The sequence below is a fragment of the Durio zibethinus genome, chromosome 23 (genome assembly GCF_047325235.1).
Source record: "Durio zibethinus cultivar Kanyao isolate XHJ-2024 chromosome 23, ASM4732523v1, whole genome shotgun sequence".
In the NCBI taxonomy this organism is placed as follows: Eukaryota; Viridiplantae; Streptophyta; class Magnoliopsida; order Malvales; family Malvaceae; genus Durio; species Durio zibethinus.
The window spans coordinates 6,655,819-6,676,700 of record NC_143184.1 but is presented as its reverse complement, the minus strand read 5'-3'; the positions used below and the strand labels follow the sequence as shown (position 1 = coordinate 6,676,700).

General features: G+C 34.6%; 4 protein-coding genes across 14 annotated transcripts; 1 reads left to right on the top strand and 3 right to left on the bottom strand.

The window, feature by feature from the left end:
* On the bottom strand, positions 1–7,407 carry LOC111314392 (transcriptional corepressor LEUNIG_HOMOLOG-like). 9 transcript variants are annotated; one of them, XR_002693180.2, is made up of 19 exons: positions 7,053–7,407; positions 6,883–6,957; positions 6,561–6,601; positions 6,329–6,426; positions 5,970–6,079; positions 5,569–5,861; positions 5,391–5,466; positions 5,158–5,269; positions 4,429–4,478; positions 4,066–4,332; positions 3,519–3,596; positions 3,106–3,324; positions 2,638–2,770; positions 2,449–2,558; positions 1,832–1,981; positions 1,489–1,644; positions 1,259–1,375; positions 514–1,079; positions 1–415 (listed from the first exon to the last, which is right to left on the bottom strand). XR_002693180.2 is itself a non-coding variant. In XM_022915703.2 (19 exons), exons 3-19 carry the CDS (start codon positions 6,590–6,592, stop codon positions 272–274), a joined length of 2,343 nt encoding a protein of 780 aa, XP_022771438.2. In that variant the 5' UTR covers positions 6,593–6,601; positions 6,883–6,957; positions 7,053–7,407; the 3' UTR covers positions 1–271. The 9 variants fall into 9 exon arrangements, 6 of the variants coding, with proteins under 6 accessions (XP_022771438.2, XP_022771439.2, XP_089608933.1 ...); XM_022915703.2 differs by having other exon boundaries at positions 882–1,079; XM_022915704.2 differs by having other exon boundaries at positions 882–1,079; positions 6,329–6,370.
* A 1,944-nt stretch (positions 7,408–9,351) lies between these two features.
* LOC111314391 (PPPDE putative thiol peptidase family protein) lies at positions 9,352–13,081 on the top strand. Its single transcript, XM_022915702.2, has 5 exons — positions 9,352–9,423; positions 10,131–10,212; positions 10,388–10,485; positions 11,461–11,777; positions 12,346–13,081. Exons 2-5 carry the CDS (start codon positions 10,204–10,206, stop codon positions 12,777–12,779), a joined length of 858 nt encoding a protein of 285 aa, XP_022771437.1. The 5' UTR covers positions 9,352–9,423; positions 10,131–10,203; the 3' UTR covers positions 12,780–13,081.
* LOC111314390 (EamA-like transporter family) lies at positions 12,854–17,167 on the bottom strand. 3 transcript variants are annotated; one of them, XR_016332315.1, is made up of 5 exons: positions 17,008–17,167; positions 16,034–16,735; positions 15,518–15,944; positions 13,795–14,163; positions 12,854–13,153 (listed from the first exon to the last, which is right to left on the bottom strand). XR_016332315.1 is itself a non-coding variant. In XM_022915698.2 (4 exons), exons 2-4 carry the CDS (start codon positions 16,601–16,603, stop codon positions 13,847–13,849), a joined length of 1,314 nt encoding a protein of 437 aa, XP_022771433.1. In that variant the 5' UTR covers positions 16,604–16,735; positions 17,008–17,167; the 3' UTR covers positions 13,666–13,846. The 3 variants fall into 3 exon arrangements, 2 of the variants coding, with proteins under 2 accessions (XP_022771433.1, XP_022771434.1); XM_022915698.2 differs by lacking the exon at positions 12,854–13,153 and having other exon boundaries at positions 13,666–14,163; XM_022915699.2 differs by lacking the exon at positions 12,854–13,153 and having other exon boundaries at positions 13,666–14,163; positions 16,034–16,731; positions 17,008–17,158.
* A 905-nt stretch (positions 17,168–18,072) lies between these two features.
* On the bottom strand, positions 18,073–20,579 carry LOC111313473 (Protein kinase superfamily protein). The gene is made up of 5 exons (XM_022914155.2): positions 20,108–20,579; positions 19,576–19,781; positions 19,307–19,496; positions 18,749–19,140; positions 18,073–18,618 (listed from the first exon to the last, which is right to left on the bottom strand). The coding sequence occupies exons 1-5, from the start codon at positions 20,235–20,237 to the stop codon at positions 18,247–18,249; spliced, it is 1,290 nt and encodes a 429-aa protein (XP_022769890.2). The 5' UTR covers positions 20,238–20,579; the 3' UTR covers positions 18,073–18,246.
* Positions 20,580–20,882: the final 303 nt, after the last annotated feature.

The following is a 20,882-nucleotide window of genomic DNA, read 5'->3' as shown; positions in this document are numbered from 1 at the left end:
TTTGGAAAGAAGATTCGAAATTGAGTTTGGGTCTGTATGAAAAAAGCTACTGTTCTCACCCAAAGCCAAAGCCGACGAGCTACTCCATTACAGCAGAATTATGAAGAGAATGCAAAATAAATTAGACACTTTCCACATTTATACATCTTAGACTAAAAAATCTGCCACATTTGGGTCTTTAGCTTTCTTCCCAAAATTTCCATGGGACTGGAAAAAAAGGGCTTTGCTCCAGACCTTTTTTTTTTTTTTTTTTTTATCATATTTCTATGGTTCATTTCCATAGCTTAACCGAACAGTCATGACTCGCCGAAGCAACCATTCCCGTGACAGGTGACTGTGCCAATGCTGAAATTATATTCCCATGAGCCGAAATTGTCATGCTCTTATTCTCGGCCATGTTCCAGAGCTCCAAAGACTGCAAACAGCATGGTGAACAGAGGGAAAAGTTAGCTAAAGACAAACTTGTAAAAATATTCTTTATGCAACAACGATGGACGTGAAAGCAACTTTAACCTTTCGCATGCTAAACAAAGGTGCCGCTGGGAGCTATAATGCAACTGAATATCATTCGTGTGAAGTCCGTAAACTCAGTCATTTGCGAATTGGAATATGTCATGTACCAAAGAAGAGAAAATTTGGAATATATCATGAAAAGAATGAAATAGTAGTTTTACATCCTAAAATATCTAGGGTAGCTATGTTGATTTGAATCTAGTTCATCGCATCCATAAATTATTGTTTCAAAGAAGAGCAAAATAACTTTCCCCTTAAAGACCACTCACTAAGAAAACATAACTACTTCATGTTGAGGTCACTAGCCAAGCCTCAAATAAACCTCCATAAAAGGAAACAGAAAACATAAATAGAGCACGTAGAATTACCGAAATTCCTCCAATCACCAAAAGAGTGGAATAACTTGGATGAAAGACACAAGAATGGAACTGGTTCCCACCAGAACTGAATTCTTGAATGCACTCCCCCGAAGCCACTGACCATACTTTTACCAAGTTGCGACTCACAGATGCCAAATAATCTCCATTTGTGTCCCAGCATATATAGTTTACTATTTCTGAATGCCCCTTTTAAAAAGGCGAAAAAGGAAAAAGAGATGTATTAGTTATGTGCTACTGAAGCTATAAATTATGATGAAACCTTAGCTTTAGACTTCAATACGAACATGTGAAAATTTCAAGAATGGAAGCAGATTTGATCTAGGGCCAAAAAGCAATTACCAGAGTGCTAATAGTACAAGCAATACCTGAAATGTTAATGTTTGCCTATCAGTTTCCACATCAAAGATGGAGACAACTTTATCTGACACTGCCGCCAGAAAATGTCCAATTCTCGGTTGGAATCTTACTTGGGCCATACCTCCCTGCATCAAGAATCAAAGTTAAATATTCAAAAAAAAAATTAACTATATAAATAAAATGTAATGCACCATAACTGTCTGAAATTTGGAAGAGGTTAGACAAAAGAGTTACTAACCTTGGACATTCGCGTGCATGAGAATGTGTTAAGATTCCAATAGCAAATTTCATTGTCATTATCACAAAAACAAAACAAGTCTGTCTTCTTGGGGTGGAAATCAAGGGACATCACAGGTGAAGTGTGTCCATTATATGCTTGCACACAGTAGCTTGGCTGTGACAATAAACTAACTTTTTAACCACAGTAGCATAAAAGGAATTCACACATGCTTCATAAAGAAGGTCTACAATGCCAGAAAATTGACAGAGAAGGGAGAGAGCATATAATAGCAAAAGTCCTTATCCTAGATATCTATAAAACTTATGCCAAGTCTTAAGCAGCAGAGAGGAAAGATGGTTACATTGGCTGCATCCCATAACCGCACAGATTTATCAACAGAAGCAGTCACCAACTGGGATGAATTTGGCCTAAAGCGAACATCAGTAATAACCAATTTGTGTTCCTCTGTAGTACTCTCTGTTTGTAGGGTATTCATATTCCAAAGCACCACCTAATGAAAAAAAAGCACTTCACCATGTCATCTTTCTGGTAAGTACTTATTATTTCTTCAACCTATGTTTCCTATATGTACTTCACAAATAGAATAAATTAACCAGATAGTGATTGCAAAGCCAGCTTACAAATTCTCTACAAGAACAATTAAAGGTTCTATCAGACAACTCACTTTTCTTTTGAGTAACTTTATGTTAAGTTACAACTGTTCAGAAATTTTTTTGCCACAATGGCTAATCAGGTTTATCAATATCTTTTCCCTAGTAACCTCAAATTTCTGTCATTTTGAACCCACCCAAAAATGATCAAGTTTGTTTCCATTGTTTTTTCACTGAGTGAATTTCCAAACAATATATTAAGGTGAAAGACCCTCGTTCTCATTTGTTATTCACTTGAAGTAAGTTACGTTAATAAACTTAATACCAAGGGGATAAAATTGGAAAATGGAAAGAGGTAAGCAAATACCTTCTTGTCATGCCCAGCACTAGCCAGCAACTTCCCATCAGAAGAAAAATGACAGCAAGTAACTTTGCTATTTCTGGTCTGTATACAACCAACCTCAGCAAAAGTCAAGCCTGAAATGGAGAATTTGAGGTGAGCACAGAAAAAACCATATGCAACAATATGTAAAGACAGAAGATATATAAGGCTTACCTTTAGTAGACTCCTTTTGGTGCTCAGCAGGATTTTGTTTAATGGTTCCATAGATGTCCCTTCCGTCACTTCCATCATGTGGAAGCAGCGTCTCCATATTTTCTTCCAAAGGATCGAACCTTTCTATGTCTTCCTGTACAAATAAATGATGCTATTAGAAGTAATTTTAGTGCTTTTTAACTTGTACGCTAATGCAAGTGTTCATGAAATACATATTGACACAACTATTAGCTAAACCAAACAAGTCTATCAGTTGCATCCTTTCATTAGCCATTAAGATTTTAATGTCTAAGCTGAAAGGTAAAATTATCGCTTTGAGTTAGGTTAAATGATACATCTCATATACTGCTAGAATAAATACAGATAAATCCTTGGTGAAGGATGCTTGTGCATTTGTGTTTACATAAAACTAGAGTGTGCTTCTTTTGCAGGCTTCAAAAGTCATTTTAAAGTCTGCAGATGGCCTACCAACAGATTGGAAGATGATGTAAGGCCCACTGTTGTATCTGCACCATATATCATGCTTTTAGAAACACTATTAACATGCTGCAAACTGGTTGCAGTAGTTATTGCATCACCAGGTGTGTGAGTTGACGGTGGTGAATTTGGTGAAGGGCCAACTGTGTTTCCTGTGCCAGTGCTGTTAGCTGCTCCAGAAGAAGTGTGTTGTTTCCTTTTTCTGTTATTCTGCAATGTAATGAACGATCACAACATGTGAATTAATTTATCCAGGAGTTGAAGATTTTCAAGAAAAATCCATTTACAAAAGCATATTTTAATTGGGAGTCATATTGTAGCTGCAAATTTTTTTTTTCTTGTAAAGTAGCTCACAGCTCAGCTCATGAATGAGATCCTTCAATTAATTCTCATTGAAGTACAACCTGTTGCAGTTGCTGTGGCTGCTGCTGCAATTGGTCCTGTTGTTGAGAGGAAGAATGTGACATTTGACCTATCTTCATCTGTTAAGCACCCAGCATAACTACTCAGACACAAGGTATTTGCAAATAAACCATATTAACAGATACTGACCACCACAAAACAGCCTAAAAAAAGCAATGCCAGCTAAGAGAGTTACAAATATCAATGTAAACTGATAGCAAAGAGCAGGATTTAATAAAAGCATGTCAATGCACCACACGTTACGGTGCACTTACAAACATGGAAGCTGCGCATTCTATTAATATAAGGGACACTCATACATTAATAATACACATTTTATTTATATCTCACATCCCATGTTCTTCCTCTGGTTCCACTGTCTGCTCTCACACAAAACTTGAAGATACGAAGCAGACACGTGATCCTTATTCCATATTTAAAAATTAGAACCCAAAATTAATTTCAATCATATATAACTTCTCCATTTCAGGAAATCGTAAACTACAAATTTTCATGAGTGGCCTTCTGACATCAGGAATATGTTCAAACCTTTGGAGAACTTGATTGCACAGGGGAGCATATGGATCCATCATTTCTAGCAGATTGACCATCTTTTGCATTCAAGTTACCCCCAGACAATTGACCAAACCTATGAGGATCTGTGTCCCCGTAGTTTGTTGAATTTCCAAGGTTTCCTTGTACCTGAGCCTGTGCCAAGACTTGCTGTTGTTGTGATGGCAAAAGGAATTGATTTTGAGTCTGCAGATTGGGCTTTTGCATTTGTACACCCAAACTTGGTCGTAACTGATCAATGCCCTGTACAGTTTAGAAAAATTCAATCGAGTCTAAGGTATCTAGATCTGCATAAAAAAAGGGAACAACAACGACGGGAAAAAGGTGAGTGAAACTTACAGTTAGAGGCCAACCCCTTAATGGAAGACCAGAGACACCCTGATTCAGTCCTGAGGGTACACAGTTGAGATAAACAGGTTAAAAAGAGGAAAATTTTATCAAAATGCTCTAGTAGGTCCAAAATGTTTAAGTACTACTACAAAGAAACTCCTATGGAAAAAATAAAAGAACCGTAACCAAAGGTTACAGCTTCAATTTCCATGCAAAGCATCTCAGTTTCATATAACTGCTAGACACATTTTCGTTTCAAATTTGCAGCAATTCACCCCTACCTCAATCTTATGATTCTTATCTTTCTTGTATACCAGACATTGATTGTAGCATGATTGTCTCAGCTATACTAGTCTTCATGTTATGTAGATACTTCCCAACATTCCATGCCAGCGTTGCTGGTCTAACATTTTTTATTGCAACTAATGTACCTTTTCCAAATTATAGCATTTAGGTAATACTTATTAAAATTTTCAGATAATAAAACTAAAGCTACCTAAATTTGTTCCCTATAAAATCTAGCAACAAAAATAAAATCTAATATGTCTTCTTCGAACAATATGCAACCTTACAAGAGGACCAGAACAAGCAATTTAAAACCTAACATCTAATCTATATGCATCATACAATAAACTTAAGAAAAAGAAAAAGTACTATCAGAATATATGTCATTAATGTAGAAAGATGAAACTAGATGGTCAAAATTATTTTTCCATCGGAAAAGATAGGCATCGTTACCAGCACCACCTAGTCCTGATTTAGGTTGTAAAATTGCCTGCCCATAGATGGATGAGGGATCCATAGGCAAGCTTTTCTGATTTCCACCCAAATTAACCTCGCTTTTGATATCCTACAATCCATATATTGTACCGTTCAAACATACAGAGAGAAATTAGAAAAAAAGAAAAAGAAAAGAAGATACAAATAACATTAACTCAAATGAATGCAAAGCAGATAATCTGTGCAGTTACAGTTATAAGCGGTGTTCGTGACTGGATTTGTTGCAAAGTTGCTGACATATTTCCAGGGCTACCCTGCACCAACTGGCTGTATATGCAAAATGAGCCAGAAAAAATGAGATTCAGTCCAATCAAATCATAGAGATGTAAACTAGGAAACAAAGTGACATAAGGATTAAACTAATCATACCCTTGATGATTGGCCTGTGTTTTCAGAAGGGCCATCCTTTTGGCATCAATCAGTGCTGTTGATGTCTCTGAATCCATGGAATGAGGGTGTTTCACACGCTCTTCATACATTTTCATGGCCAAGACACTGGCTGATGGCTGTCCCATCATTCCTTCAGAGTTACTAGTATTTACAGAACCACCAAGAGCTGGATGACTGGGATCCCTTCGTTGCAACTGCACATTTCGCTGCTGCATTAGTTGCAGGTGCTGCATTTGTAGTTGCTGTTGTTCCCTTGCTTTAATTTGTTGTGCCTTTTTTTTTAAAAAAAAAAACACACACACAAAGACGACATAATGAGATAAAGGAACCCAGGTTGAAAGTAAATGCACTGAATACTTTATATAATAAAATAGACGCACCTCTATATAAGCTGCAGCAGCCTCAGAATGTTTCTCATTTGTCCTAGCAATAAATATGTCCCAGAAGACAGACCACCACTCGAAGAGAAATCCTCCCGGTGCATCAATTGCTGCGGAAACAATTTACATCTTAAGGTAAAGCTTAAGATACAAGGAAAACAGGTAATACTCACACTGATTTAGACAATTCAACAAGATAGAGTAGCAGCAAAAATACTATGAGACAATAACCATAGTCTAAATGGCTTAATAAGGAATGTATCATCAAAATATTGTCAAAGACTCAGAATCATCTAACAATTCAGGCAATTCAGCTTACAGTTTGCTATATAATAAATTAATTTATTTGCAAACATTACCTACTGGATCTGTGGCAACCTTTCCTTCAGTCATAAAAGCTTCTGCAGAAGCATGCAACTTTCTTTTCAACAAATAATCATGAATATAAACATCAAGCCTGTAGCAAGAAGCCACGAACCACAAAATGCAAAAACATCACAATAATTGAAGGTACTAAAAAGACACTAAACAAGTCCAAAATTAGTTAAGCTAATAATCCACAAAAGCAGTTACAACAAATTCAACACCTACATCTTGTCAGCTTCCCAGCTACTCTGTGCCATTTTCTTTTCCTGCAAAAAGAAAAAAAAAAAAAAGGAACTCAACTCCATTGCTTTAGATCTTTCTTAATAGGTAGTAATCTAAAGGAAAGCACGACTTCTTTTAGAAAAAAGCAAGTAAGATATTCAGCGTGCGTTTACTAAAAACTGAATTTCACATTCTCTTCTCAGTAACGGCCAAAAGACTTCAAAACAGACTTTCTTACCTTTTCCCTTGCATTCTCAGCAACCAAACAAACCGAAACTCGAAATTCAATAACGTAATTCACAATTAAGCCAAGAAAAAAAATTACCAGTGTACGGGAAGTCAGGATCAATGCTTAAACAACCTCTCAACAAGATCTCCAGTTCACCAACTCTAATTCAATCTAAAACAATTAAAAAAAAAAAATCAAATTCAGCAATAAAATTCATAAAAAAACGAATTAAAAAAAAATTAAGATCGCTAGTTTATGACACTGACCGAATTATGCAGAGCTTACAGAGATCTGCAACTGTAACCATAGATACATATACAAGCTTGGAGAGCCTATAATTCTATGAGTTATTTTAGCCGACGAAAAAATTAATTTATTCCTTCAAAAAAACTGTAAATCATTCTTTTGACTGTAACTGAAGTGCACAACAGCTCGAACTTTAACAGTAGAAGAGGAAAAAGAAAAGAGCTCTTTCGCAGAATCAGGGAACGAAAGAAATTGGTTCTGAAGAACCTAAGCTACCGTTCGTATTCAGATTCTGTTGTTTGTTGCATAGAGTTTTCAGTTTGGAATTTGGTTCGGCACGGAAAGTAGTCGATCTTTAGTTGCTCCGGGTGGGCCGAATCGGTCCCGGCGTTTGATGCGTGTTATTTACAAGTTTCGTTGTCAGGACTCAATAGGGGGTTTTCGTGCACATGCGTGCTAGGTGAATGATGTGGACTTTAGCAGGGGAGGAAGGTGTGTTGGAGATTAAATGAGTGGCATAGGAATGTAAATTTTGGATGGTTTGTAGGGTTTTTGTGTCATTTGGATGAAAGTTACGTAGTCCTCAAAAGCTGTCGGGAATCTTAAGTTCCTAGACCAGGGTCACACATTTGCCACGAGTTAAAACTCTATTTTTTGCTTTCTAAATTCCAACTTCTCCAGATAAAAGAATAAAAATAAATTCTCACACCCAAAGTTCTGAACTCCATGGAATGACAATAAGACGTAACGGCCTTTTGCCCATATTGAACCTGATTTGCATATAGCATATTTTTATAAAAGATTAATATAATAAATATTATTTGAATTATAATAAAATATTTAACATAATATTTAAATTTAAAATATTTTTAATTTAATATTTAAATTATCAATTTTTTAATTAATACATTAATTAAATAATTATTTATTCGTAATGTATCATCTTTCAAAATTAGTTATATCATAAATAAGTATTAAATTAATTAATAAATTTATAATTTAAATATCATATTAAAAATTTTTAAAATTTAAATATTATATTAAATATTTTATTATAATTTAAGAAATATTCATAATATTAATCATTTTATAAAAATACTTATTACTCAAATTTGATCTAATTGAATTTAAAATATAAATTTTATAATTTATTTTTAATATAATTTTATAAAAATAATTCATTTTTAATATAAAGACATCTTAAGTAATATTTATTGAGCAAAGTTCTAGTTTTTTTTTTTTTTTGGTGACAAGGGACATTTAAGTCTATTTTTTATTTTAATAAATTTTTATTAATATTTAAGACCATATGTATGAATTATGAATTTTGTATACAACTTATTATCATGATTTAAATTAATTAACATATCTATTTATATTTTTTTAAAAAAATTACTTTCACATTTTTCCTTTAACCTATTTTTTATGAATTCATCAAAATATTAATTTATCATTTATAATCAATAAAAACTAGTAAAATTTAATTGTCTTATTATTATATTAGTTTCAATTGGGAATTGGAAAAGTTAAATATTATTCAATTTCATTTTTATCAAATAGGTAAGCCATAATAATGACAATGATTTCTTTAAAAAGATATAAAGAAAATTGTAAATAATACCGTTTAGGTAATTATAAGTGATATTTAATAAATTTAAACTTTAAACTTTAAAATTAAATATTAATATTTTTTTATTTTAAGACTACTATTGAAAAAAAATTAAGCATTCCACGTATACTTTCATGAATAAGAAACTATGAGTTGTAACTTGTGACAATTAAAAATTATTATTTTAGTAGTTTATAATTTACTTCCTCAATGATGTATTAAAGTGAAGGTGACACATTATTTAGGTTGGATTTCAAAAATTTTCATCCTTATTATTTGTTTATATTTGTTAATATTAAGAATTGCTATTTCAATCTATTTATTATTTTAACCTTTTTTTCAAATTTGGCTAAATTTGTAGTAAATGAAATTAAAAAATTTGGAAACATAATAATTGAATTTGCGTCTTCAATAAAAGTATGAAAAAGAAAGCAACTTTGCTTACTAATTGCAAACTTGATCGCGAGCTGTACACAGCGTGGACACCTCACGCAAGAGCCGCGTTTTCTTTGCCAAGTACGGCGTCAACGTCACTAAAATACTAAACAACACGTGTCAGAACAGAGTGGATAGGAAGTTCTAGAAGGTCGTAGAAGACCACCAATCCAAACACCGAGACAAATGCCGTCGTAGAGAATTTGGGCCCCACTCGAAACCGAACAACCCAATCGTCCTACTATAAAAGCAGCTCTTGCCCTTTTATTTCATCCAGTTTTCGATTTCACGCAACGAGCCAAAAAAAAAAGGATCAAAACTTTTGCGGTTCCGCTCATTACTCTCAGGTTTGTTTCTCCCCCACCGTACAGTTTATTTCCCAGACAAATTTTTGAAATTTAAATTCCTTATTCACTTTAATATTTGTGTTTTTGGTTCAAATGTGAAGATTTTTGATTATATATTTTTGGTTTTGTTGGATTCGATTATGTTGCGCTTTAGATATCTTGTTTTGCAATGGAGAGGTAAAATTTTAATTTCGTTACCTGCAATGAGGGAGGTCAGGAGGAATTGAGAAATGTCAATTCAATGAATTATCTTGGGTGAAAAGCTAGGGATTTTAATTTAGGATGTGTGATTACTTGGGTAATTAGCTATTTTAGGTGTAAAAATTTGAATTTTTTCTAAAATAAATATTGGATATTCGCCATTGCCTAACGCGAATGAATGTGTTGAAATCTGGTTAAAGAGGCATTTAAGTTATTTATATATGGAAGGCCTTAGAAAAATATTTTTCTTTCGTTTGATACAATAAGTAGTGTTTAGTGGGAAAATTTTCTTGTAACATTCGACAGCATGTATCACCTGCAATTACTGTACTATAATTAATCATTCGCAATTCATAATTGTGTAGGTTTTAGTATGGAGTCTGCACTTATAAGTGGTGGACTCCTACATAATTTTTTGTTGTGATCTAACAATTGTAAGATTGTAGTAAAATGAATTATAGGTGAATTGCTTTGGAAAAATTGATCTCATTGATCTGTTCGGACAGGTCATCTTCGTTGGTTGCATTAGAGGTTGCTATTTTTTTTTTCTTGCAAGAGCTTTTATATTGAACTGCAGGGATGGCTGAGGTATCAAATTCTTCTCTTATATTTCAACTTCTGCTTGATTCTTTCCTTTGCTCTGTAATATTTCTTTGCCTATCCGCACCTGTTTCTAGAATGCTTTACAAGGATTTTATTTGTGTCAATAAAGGTTTTATCAAAGACTATATATGAACTAATAATGACTATGGATATCTGACAGGAGGGTCACAAGGTTACATTGAATGTGTACGACTTGAGCCAAGGACTAGCTCGGCAGCTTTCAATGACCTTCTTAGGGAAGGTTATTGATGGAATATGGTAAGTATTTAGTTTGAGGGTGAAAGATAGTAGCATCTGAACGTGAGATTTTTGTTGAAGTCTAACTATTTCTTAATTATGTTTGTCACACATCTTATATCTTAGCTAACCCCTATTGCAAGAATTGTGCTACTAAGCGAAGAAAGGTACCTCTGCATTGATTGACTAAAGCAGAGAGCAGGCCTTCTGACTGACAGAACCGAACCATGACAAATCTGTCTTTGCTCACTCCATTAGATAATCCACTTTCTGTCAAGGCCTCATCAAACTTGTTGTGCATGAATAAAGACTGACACATAGGAAAGTTGTTGTGTCTTTATCCACAAAAGTTTTGATTTATAGCAATGAACTGTACACTACAAACATATTATAGACACATATAACCACTTTAATATGGTTAAAGGAGTGAATAACTACAAATTAAAGGAGTTAGTGAATAAACTGTTTGAGCCTCAACCAGAAGATTAAGGCATTTATATTTTTTTTTTTAGCGACACAACAGCAGGTAATGTTTAGAAGCATCTATTATAAACTAGCAATTGCTAACGCAGGACGAAACATATTCTCAAATTTTGGCTGAGATTTCTTTTCATTATTTTTTGGAGTTGGTAGGTTGTTTTGGTTTTCCCACTTTTATTATCTTTTTGTGTCGGGCACTAGGTCAGCTTCATCTGATTTTGTCTTGTAATCTGTTGTATCTTTCATTTCGATGCTGGGTTATGTTGGGAATTTTTTTAGGTTTTTCAGGTTTTTTTTTTTTTTTTTTGGAGGTTTTTCCCACTTGTGGTACGTTAACTTAAGCCAGGCTTGAAACTTTGTGTCAGTGGTTGTCTATACCCCTTCCCCTCACTTTTCTTTAATTGAAGTTGTTGTACTTCTCTTTCTCACAAGAAATCTTCTAGCTCCCCACTTCCATCGCTCACTTTTCTTTAATTGAAGTTGCATTACTTGATTTATTGAATGTTTGCTTGTTAGGCACACTGGAGTCGTGGTTTATGGTAATGAATACTACTTTGGTGGAGGAATTCAACATGCTTCTGTTGGAGTGACACCATATGGGAAACCAATTAGAGTGATCGATTTAGGCATCACTCATGTGCCTAAAGATGTGTTTGAGATGTATTTGCAGGAGATTAGTCCCCGTTACACAGCCGAGACCTACAATTTGCTCACCCACAATTGCAACAACTTCAGCAGTGAGGTTGCCCAATTTCTAGTTGGTTCTAACATTCCAGACTATATTTTGCAGCTTCCGAATGAAGTTATGAGCAGTCCAATGGGTGCACTTTTAAGTAAGTTTTTATCTGCCCTCAAATTTTACGTCATTCATTGTATTTCTTTACTTCTTTCATGAAGTCCTGAGACAGATATGCTATAGGGACAGCCTTTTTAACCTTTTTTCATGTTAATTATAGTGTATTATTGTTGGTTGGTACCTTTTCTAATGTGGGATTGGCTTAACTAATCCCTTCCATCCAACATAATGATTCATGATTTCCTCAAAAGAAACTTTCTTCTCAAGTTGCACGAATAACACTTAAAAGGCATGATTGATGAAATAAAATTTTATCCTTGATGAATGTGCTCCATACAAAAAGGGGAAAAGCACTTTTTTTTTTCCCTGGTTTCATTTTTCTTGTTTTGATCAAATGGTTAGCTTCTTAAACATTTTGCCTCTTCAGTGATTTGCTGGTTCGTTCAAAGTTTTAGGAGCTACTATTCAAGTTAACCACACTATTTGCAAGAAAAGTGGAACATATCTATGTTTCTATAGGTTTTTTATTTTCTTTTCAAACCTTTTGAAGTATGAACTTTAAATATGTGGTACTGATATCAGAAGTTTGTTTATGCTTTTTACAGTGCCCATGATACAGAATTTGGAGACAACTTTGAAGGCTGGTGCTGTTCCTCAAGTTCCCCAATTCAGGCCTTCTGTATCTGCTCAGCCTTCACATTCCTCAACTGTCAGTTTGAATAGGTTCTCTGATAGCGCACAGCGGAAAGAGGTTGACAATAAGGTGACGGCTGGGAAGCAAACAAACACTTTGGAGGTAAAGACATCAGAAAAGAAAATGCCACCTGTCAAACCAACAGGAGCACAGGAAAAATCAACCAACGGAGCTGCAGCAGACCCTCTTGGGAATGCTCGAGCCAAGGTCCAAGAAGAGATAAACCGTGAATTTGCGGCAATCATGGCTACTGGAACATTGCGTGCTAGTGAGGCAGCTGCACTGGCAACTAGGAAAGTGATGCAGAAATACGGACACTCGAATGTTGCCATGCCACAGGGTTAGAAACAGGGGAAAGAAAAAAAAATGATTTTTACAGATCCTGCTTGTACACTGGAAAATTTGGACCTGGACACCCATTGAAAAAAAAAATTGAAATCATTTATTTGAAATTAGCTAATTCAAATTGTTGGAAGGTCTCAAAGACATAGCATTGTTTGCAGTTTCCACTATATTTTTTATGTACTACATGTAAAAGCCTTGCAAACCAAAATCAACTTGGATGGAACAGGGTTGAATAAATACAGTGCACGTATGTATTCGAATGTGCTGGAAATGGATGCACTACTCTTGATTTTGATTTTATACGTTAATGCTGTACAGCAACTGCGCAAGGACTAATTCTTAAGTACTCATTCTTCATCATCTTCGTGACGACCCTGATGGAGGGAGAGAGAAAAGACAACAATAAGTTTTTGCTTTAGCGGACAACCATTGCTCGTAGAAAATACTTCGTAGATGCACAAGTTGTTATATATCCATGGAAATAAGAGAAACAATAAAGTGATCCACTGTTCGGTGGTTGAATATTCATAAAAAATAAATATCCATGGATTTATGTTTCTCCATTTTCACGTAATTTGTGAGAAGTTGGACTTTGTGACTATTTGACACCAAACTTGGCTGCCAATATCAGCGTATTGAAATAGAAAAATAATGTGCTACTGGAAGTTGGTCAAGTTGGTAAATATCGAATACTTTGTTTGTAAAATTCAAGTTGAATTCCTGTTGCCAATAATCTCTTTTAATGGGTTACCTGTAAATCTAATTAATATAAGTCTTCTCTGAAGCCTGCAGTATATCTCGGCCTTGGACTGCAGAAGTCTCCCCTTACCTTAAACTTTTCATTACAAAACAAGAAAAAAAGGAGACAATAATGTGCAAATGCATATATCTTGAAAATCTAAACTTTTTTTTTATAGAATATATAAAGCACCAAAAAAAAAAATGTAGGTTCAAGGGAGGTCCCAAATCTTAAATGCCCTTAATTCATAGTCATATATATGTTCAAAAGAATTACCTTAACTAGAAATGGCTGGTATGTGGTAATTTACAGCAGCAACAGCAACATGTTAGTTAGTGACAACTGTTTCTTGGCTAGTTGATGAGGTATGCTCTTGATTAGTTGAACTAACATTTTCATTTTCTAATTCAAGAGTAGCTTCTTTAGATCTGCCAAAAATATCAGAAGGGATATTGATGCCTGCAAAACCAATCATCACAGCAATAGCTCCAAGATAATCCATGAGATGAGGAGCTTTGCCAATTAGTGTATCGACTACTGCTGCCAATGGCACTTGAATAGTAAGACCAGCTGTTGCTACTGTTGTTGTGGTGAGAAGAACAGCTTTTGCCCATAAATAATCACTCAGCACATTGTCCAACAAACCTATATATGATGGAGGAACAAAAAATAAGGCAGAGAAGTGGTGTCAAAGTAAAGAGAAACAATAAGCTAAAGCTCGTAGTGCAAAGACAGTTCATCTGCCTGGAGAAAGCATTGTATGAAGTAGTGTTCACTGTACAAGATGGCGACATCTAGTTGATGACATTGTTATATAACTCTTCCTTATGAAAGAAATTCTATTCACTCATTTGTTTTAACCATAAAAGAATAACAAAAAAACCTTCAAAAGGTAGCAAGATGCTATAGTTCCTCCAAAGTGATACCACAATTTCTCCTTATACATGACAATGCTCATAAAAGGTAAATTCTATCACTCTCTTTTTCTTCTTCGTTTAACAAAATGAAATACTCGAGAATGAATATTCCATAGATGAAATCATAAGCACTTAATGTTTAACTTCTTTCTCCATCAAGAAAATGAAATGGTATGACTCCAATGCAACAAACAGCATCTTATATCTATATGCATAAATGCTGTTGGGTGCAACATCTGCAGATTCCTATGATGTGCAGTCACAAATACTATGGTAAAGTTCACAACATTATTAAAAAGTTTTACTACGGCATACAACTGACTTTACAAATCTCTTCCCAATTATACTTATTTTAAATGATTAAAAACTTAAAGCAACAATTGTACTTATTTCCCTTGGTTAGAGATTAGCCGACTCATTTCAGAATGGACTTAGACAAAATTCCTATCTCACATATTATTGATCCGCAATTTAGAGGGTGAACATGCTTTTTACATGATTTTGGGGCTGTTAGCATCACTCTGCCACTAACAATGAAGACTCCTCAGGCACAAAATAACAGCATAAACAATTGAAGCTACCATCACCATATTAGAAAGGAAGATAATTATGCATAGATTCTAAACAATCATGTTGCTGGTTATACATTTGATTGCATAAAAGGTTTCATCTCCAACCACATTTCCAAACAGTTGTGCCAGTAACGCACATATTTTCATGGAATAAATGCCCCAGGACCCATCAGCTCAATTTTAAAGGAGCAATTTGGAAGGGCCAAATCCATAAAAAGGTTCTCAAAAGGAACGATGATGACCGATAAGTGCAGATTAGAATCATCATGGTTTCTACACCACTGATGATTCCTATTACATTGGAATTGGGCATCACTAGTGCACACAATTGATAAGGCATCAGCATTCATAAGAGTGGATTGCATTCTTATATATGCTGATACATTAAATCATGCACCTTTCTTCTTTTAAGGCTTAACATATTAGGTAGATAAATCCAATAATCTCATGATTTCAAGACAAGAAAGCAACTGAAAGTTAAAAATAAAATTGAATGAATTCAATCCAAACCTTTTCCCATAATCAGGCCAAACTGCTTCCAAGATAGTGTGTTGAAAGACTCTAGTTTGGTGACATTGAGTACAAGAGCAAAAGGAAGGAATATAAATAGGTTGAAAAGCCCTAGAAATCCCAAGAATTGTGCCATGCTGGCACGACCACTCTTTTCATCATCATCAGGCAACTTTTTACGGATAAGTGTAACATATACAGCATACAGAGCAGCTGAGAGAAGAGCCAAAATGTCTCCGAGAACTGGGTTTGAAGCAATTACACTTAAATTCTTGGAGTTGCTTGAGTCACCCAAGCTGACAATAATAGTTCCTGCCATGCAAAGAATGACACTGACAAGCTTTACCCAAGTGAACTTCTCACCCAAGAATGCTAAAGAGACCAAAAATGTGAAAAGGCTGGAGGCACTGCTTAGGATGGTGTTAGACTGGCAGAAATGAAAGGAAAGTAAGTAATCAATGAAAAAGGTGGAAAACCTGAACTAATGCAATCACAGCAAAAATGCATTATGCTTACCGTAACAGTAGTATACTTCAATGAGAGATTAAAAGTCAGCTGAGCCAGAAACCAAAATGGGCATATCAAAAGGCTAACTTTAGCTACTCTGGTGCGTGTCCATCGCCCCTTTGCATCTAAGTCCATGTGAGCAACTTCACTTTGACTGGACAAAGTCCTAGTAAGCTCATAGGAGACCAACTGTGAACTATCCCCTTTCTCATGACTAATTTCACCCTCTTCCGCAAGGGAGAATTGATTTGATCTATCAGCTTTTGCATCTAAAACACCCTCTCCAAGAAGGATAGCTTTCTCTGATTCTCCCAACTCTTGTAAAGGACTGCTCTTTTTATTTCTCCAGAACATTAAACTTCCATAATTATCTTCTAGATACCGCCCGATTTCAACCAAGGGAATATAAACAACGAATAACGAATTACAAATGTATGTTATAAGAAATGGTGAAACACCTGCATCAACCACAGACTGTACCACAAAACTAGCAGCTATCCAGATAGCCGCAACAGCAAATATGTATAGCAAACCTAAACCCCATCTCCAGAGTTTACTTGTCATTTCTTTTGAAGCCATTAATGAATCAAACTAGCTCCCAAAGTCGCAATCTTTCCAGAAAGATCAAAACGTTGCATACCAATTACCAAAATTAACTCTTATAAATGGAATATCCAAATATCAATCTCATAATTCACATCAAGAGCCTGCCTAGAAAAAAAAAAAAAGAAAAAAAGCAAGCAGTTGAAAGATTGTAAAAGAATGAATTCTAAGATTAGATTATAAAAACCAAACTAATAGAGATTTTATATAAAATCCATTTGCAAGTTCATCAAATCAGGGTGAGTTATTATCCTATTATGCCAGCAAATTAGAAACACAGATTAGAACTACATCAAATATAATCAATTAAAAAAAAGAAAAACTTTAAAGTGCGAAAATATGATAATCATAAAAAATAATACTTCGCATCAATAATTTACCTGACCCTGAGAATCGACTTGAAATTGATTGCTTTTATCTCGATATTGTCGCTATCTGACGGGATTTTCTTCCTAGTTTCGTTCCGGTTCTGAGCTACATTCAAGTTCAGTTGAGAGAAAAATGTTTGTCAAGGGCCAAACCGGTATCTTCTGGCCCAGTTTATTAGCTCTTTCTGGCCCAATCCAGATTTTTGTCCTTTTTTGCTATCTTGATATCTCTTTGGTTGGTTCGTGCTTTCTAGGAAACAACGGTCCAATGTCTGGTAGGAATAAATAATAATAAAATAGGAAAAAGATTTTCAACGCTACCGATATTCTCGCTTCATTTAGTTATTTATTTTTAAAAATTCAATTATTTCATTTAATTATTATGATTTCAGTTTTAATTTTCAATTTCAAATAAATAAATATTATCAAAAACAAGTTTTTCATAATGTAGTTTTTTTTTTTTGGGTGTGCAACGCATGTTTTCTTTAAAGGACTTGGTAATTTAATTACTAGTAAATTAGATGGATATTTGAGAAAATTTGAATTATTTTAAGTTTTTTTTTATCAATTAAGTTTTGTTACAATGATAAAGAGAAAGTTGAAAAATTTTAAATTTTAAGTTTAAATCTCATCACATGTGAATTTAATCTAATTTTATAATTATTTATTGATCATTATTTAATATATATATATATATATATATATTGAAACATATTTCTTTATGATTGTAATTTTTACTAGTAACCACATCAATAAAGTATTTATCGTGTTTTTTTTTAATCTTACATTCAATGATCCTAAATACTAAGATTTAGTATTTATCAATGGTGGCAACTAATGAAGATATTCATCATCACCTGCAAGTTCTTCCTGAAGATCAGATCATGTATAGTATTGACTGTAGCTTTAATTGGCTGAAAGCAACTCTTAAAAGGAAAAATATTTTCTCATACAACAAATCACTTGGACTGATAATAAGAAGAGGCAACATTTTGTCGGCATAGCTATTAATTGATAGTACAACAACCATAACATAAAACAATAGATGGAAAATCTCATTCACGTTCTTGTTTTCATGGGTATATATGTTAATCCTCGTTCGCATTAACTCAATATTTTGTTCACAATTCAACACCATTCTTACAGGGTAGATGAGAATAAGAAATGGTTTTATAGAGGAATTACATGAACCGTAGGGAGAGATTTATATAACGGATCAGGCAAACATCGCGTTTATGTTAAGTCGAATTTCTACAACATAGCGCTATGAGTTTGTGATTGAGTGTGCCTTGTAGTTGAACCCCATTCTATGGCTTCTGCTACAGCTCGTTCTCGTTCTGCCTTGGTATCTTCATCGTAATTTTCTCCGTTTGCAAATGATGGTTTCTTGTCAGATTCCCCAGAAGGCAAAGAAGAAGCAGCAGTGTTTGCATCTGGACCATTTCCAAGGAAACTCAGAGCAGTGACCACATCGGTTATCAAGGGACGTACGGCTGCTTCCTCTTGCAAGCACATAACCGCAACTGCAATTGCTTGATGCAAGCCTCTTATAGGGAAATCTCCGTTAAGAAGTGGATCAGCGAGTTGTGGGAACCTACTTGGTTCCTTGAAAAATGGTTCAGCCTGGCAAAATGGTGAAAGATTAGGTTAGAATGAAAAACATCAACTTTTATCACCTCTAAAAGTTATGATAATAAATTCGTAGCAGAAAACAAAAGAAACAGAAGGAACGAGCTTGGAAAAAGTGACAAACCCATGCGACTAGATTTTGTTCATCGTTTGGTCTTGCGGTGTCAATGGCTCTCCTTCCAGTGATTAACTCCAACAAAACGACACCGAAACTGTAAACATCTGATTTCACTGTTAGCTGCCCTGTTCTTTGATACTCCGGGGCACAGTATCCATATGTTCCCATGACCCTGGAAGATACATGTGTCTTGTCCCCAACAGGTCCTAGCTTGGCTAACCCGAAATCCGAGAGTTTTGCATTGAACTCTTTATCCAGCAATATGTTTGAGGACTTCAAATCGCGATAGATGACAGGGGGATTGGCCTTATCATGCAAATATTCTAACCCTTTAGCAGCACCTAATGCTATTTTCATTCTGGCATACCAATCCAATGGCTTTTGTTCCGGTGTAAGATCTGAAATTTGAAACATAATTCATAATAATAAAAAATTCAATCGTCATTTATAATTTTTTAATAATTAAATGCAGGCCTTCCTTTTAACATATATAAATATTTCCTATGTCATTTATGGGTTCATTAATCTAACAAAAAAGAAATGAAAAGCAAAAAAAGAAAGTACCAAGTAGATGGTCCTCTAGAGATCCCAATGGCATGTATTCATAAACCAGAAGTCTCTGATCTCCATCAGCACAATATCCGATAAGATTGACTAGGTTTGGATGGTGCAAGAGGCTTAGCATCAACACCTCAACAAGAAATTCTCTGTTTCCTTGCAATCCATTTCTATCAAGCTGCTTTACGGCTACAACCTAAAATGATTACACAAATTCCTTTCAGAAAACATGAGTGTATATTATAGTTGTCATGTCATGAAGCAGAATCTTTTACCTGGCCGGTTTTATCAAGTTTTCCCTTGTAAACACGCCCAAATCCGCCTTCCCCTATCAAACATTCTTGTCTAAAATTCTTGGTTGCTGTAGCCAATTCACGGAAGGTGAAAGTTTGTGCTGCAATGTTGTTGTTACCGCTGTCTCTAGGGCCATCAGCATTCTTCGTTGGTTCAGGTGCTGAGGGCTTTGGTTTAGGAATATTCTCTGTTGAAAGAAAGAATATATATATATATATATATATATTCAAATTTTTGGTTCGTTATTGTATGAGTTGGAGAAATACGAAAAACAAAAAGGAAATTGCATGCTTTATGATTATGCATGGCAAGTTAACAATATTGCATAACTTGTTGCACCAACTTGGGTTCAAAATTTCAAAGAATACATGGAAAATGAAATTCCTTGCTCCAGGCTAAACCTTAAAATACAAGAAAAAACTAGAAAAGGAAACCTTAGAAGAATGTTGAAGCAACAAAACTAATGCCATCCATATATAGTGTACATTCAAAGGGAGGAGAATGTAACATTACCGGGCCGTTGCTGGGGAAGAATAGCTTCACTTGGAGCAGGGTCATTAGAAGTCTGAGCCTTTCTGCTGGAACTATTTAGCCTTTTAGATGCCTTCTTCTCATGGGAAGAAAAACATGAAAAACAACTCATTTCTCAGGATTTCAAATCCAGTAACTCCTTCGGTAAAACTTTTTTTTTTTTTTTATATATATCTTTTCTCCTTTCTAGGGTATAAAGCTATCTCAAACTTAAATGATCCAAACCAAGCAAATGAAATTGGGGGAGGCAATCCAAAGAACTTCCTGTATTTTATCTTCACCGTATGCCAGCTCCTAACAAATAAAATCAATAATAAATAAGCAAAAAAAAAAAAAAAAACTACCTCAACACCTGGACTGGTAACAAACTATAGGAGGTTCCAGGGAGAAATCCCAGATCATAAAAACTCCATGGAACACTAAGGTGATCAAAAGAAATATTCACCTTATAATTGAAACAAAAAGAAGAAAACGTGTTTAGTATATAGTTATTGTTGGTTAGAAATAAAACGAAAAAAAGGGTTGTTCTTTTTTAGGGAGGAAAAATCCGTGGATAATGGAGAGAAATGTGGGATCCTTTTGTTTTTATGGAGATTGTATATTTGTAATTTCGTTTTCCAATCTTACTACCGTTGAATGCATTAGGATTAACATCAACATTCAAAGGTAAAAAAAAAAAAAAAAGAGATGAAAATAGATGTCAGGATCATCCTTAAAGCAAAACAGAGTGGCTGGCATGCTATTCGCGTTAGGATTC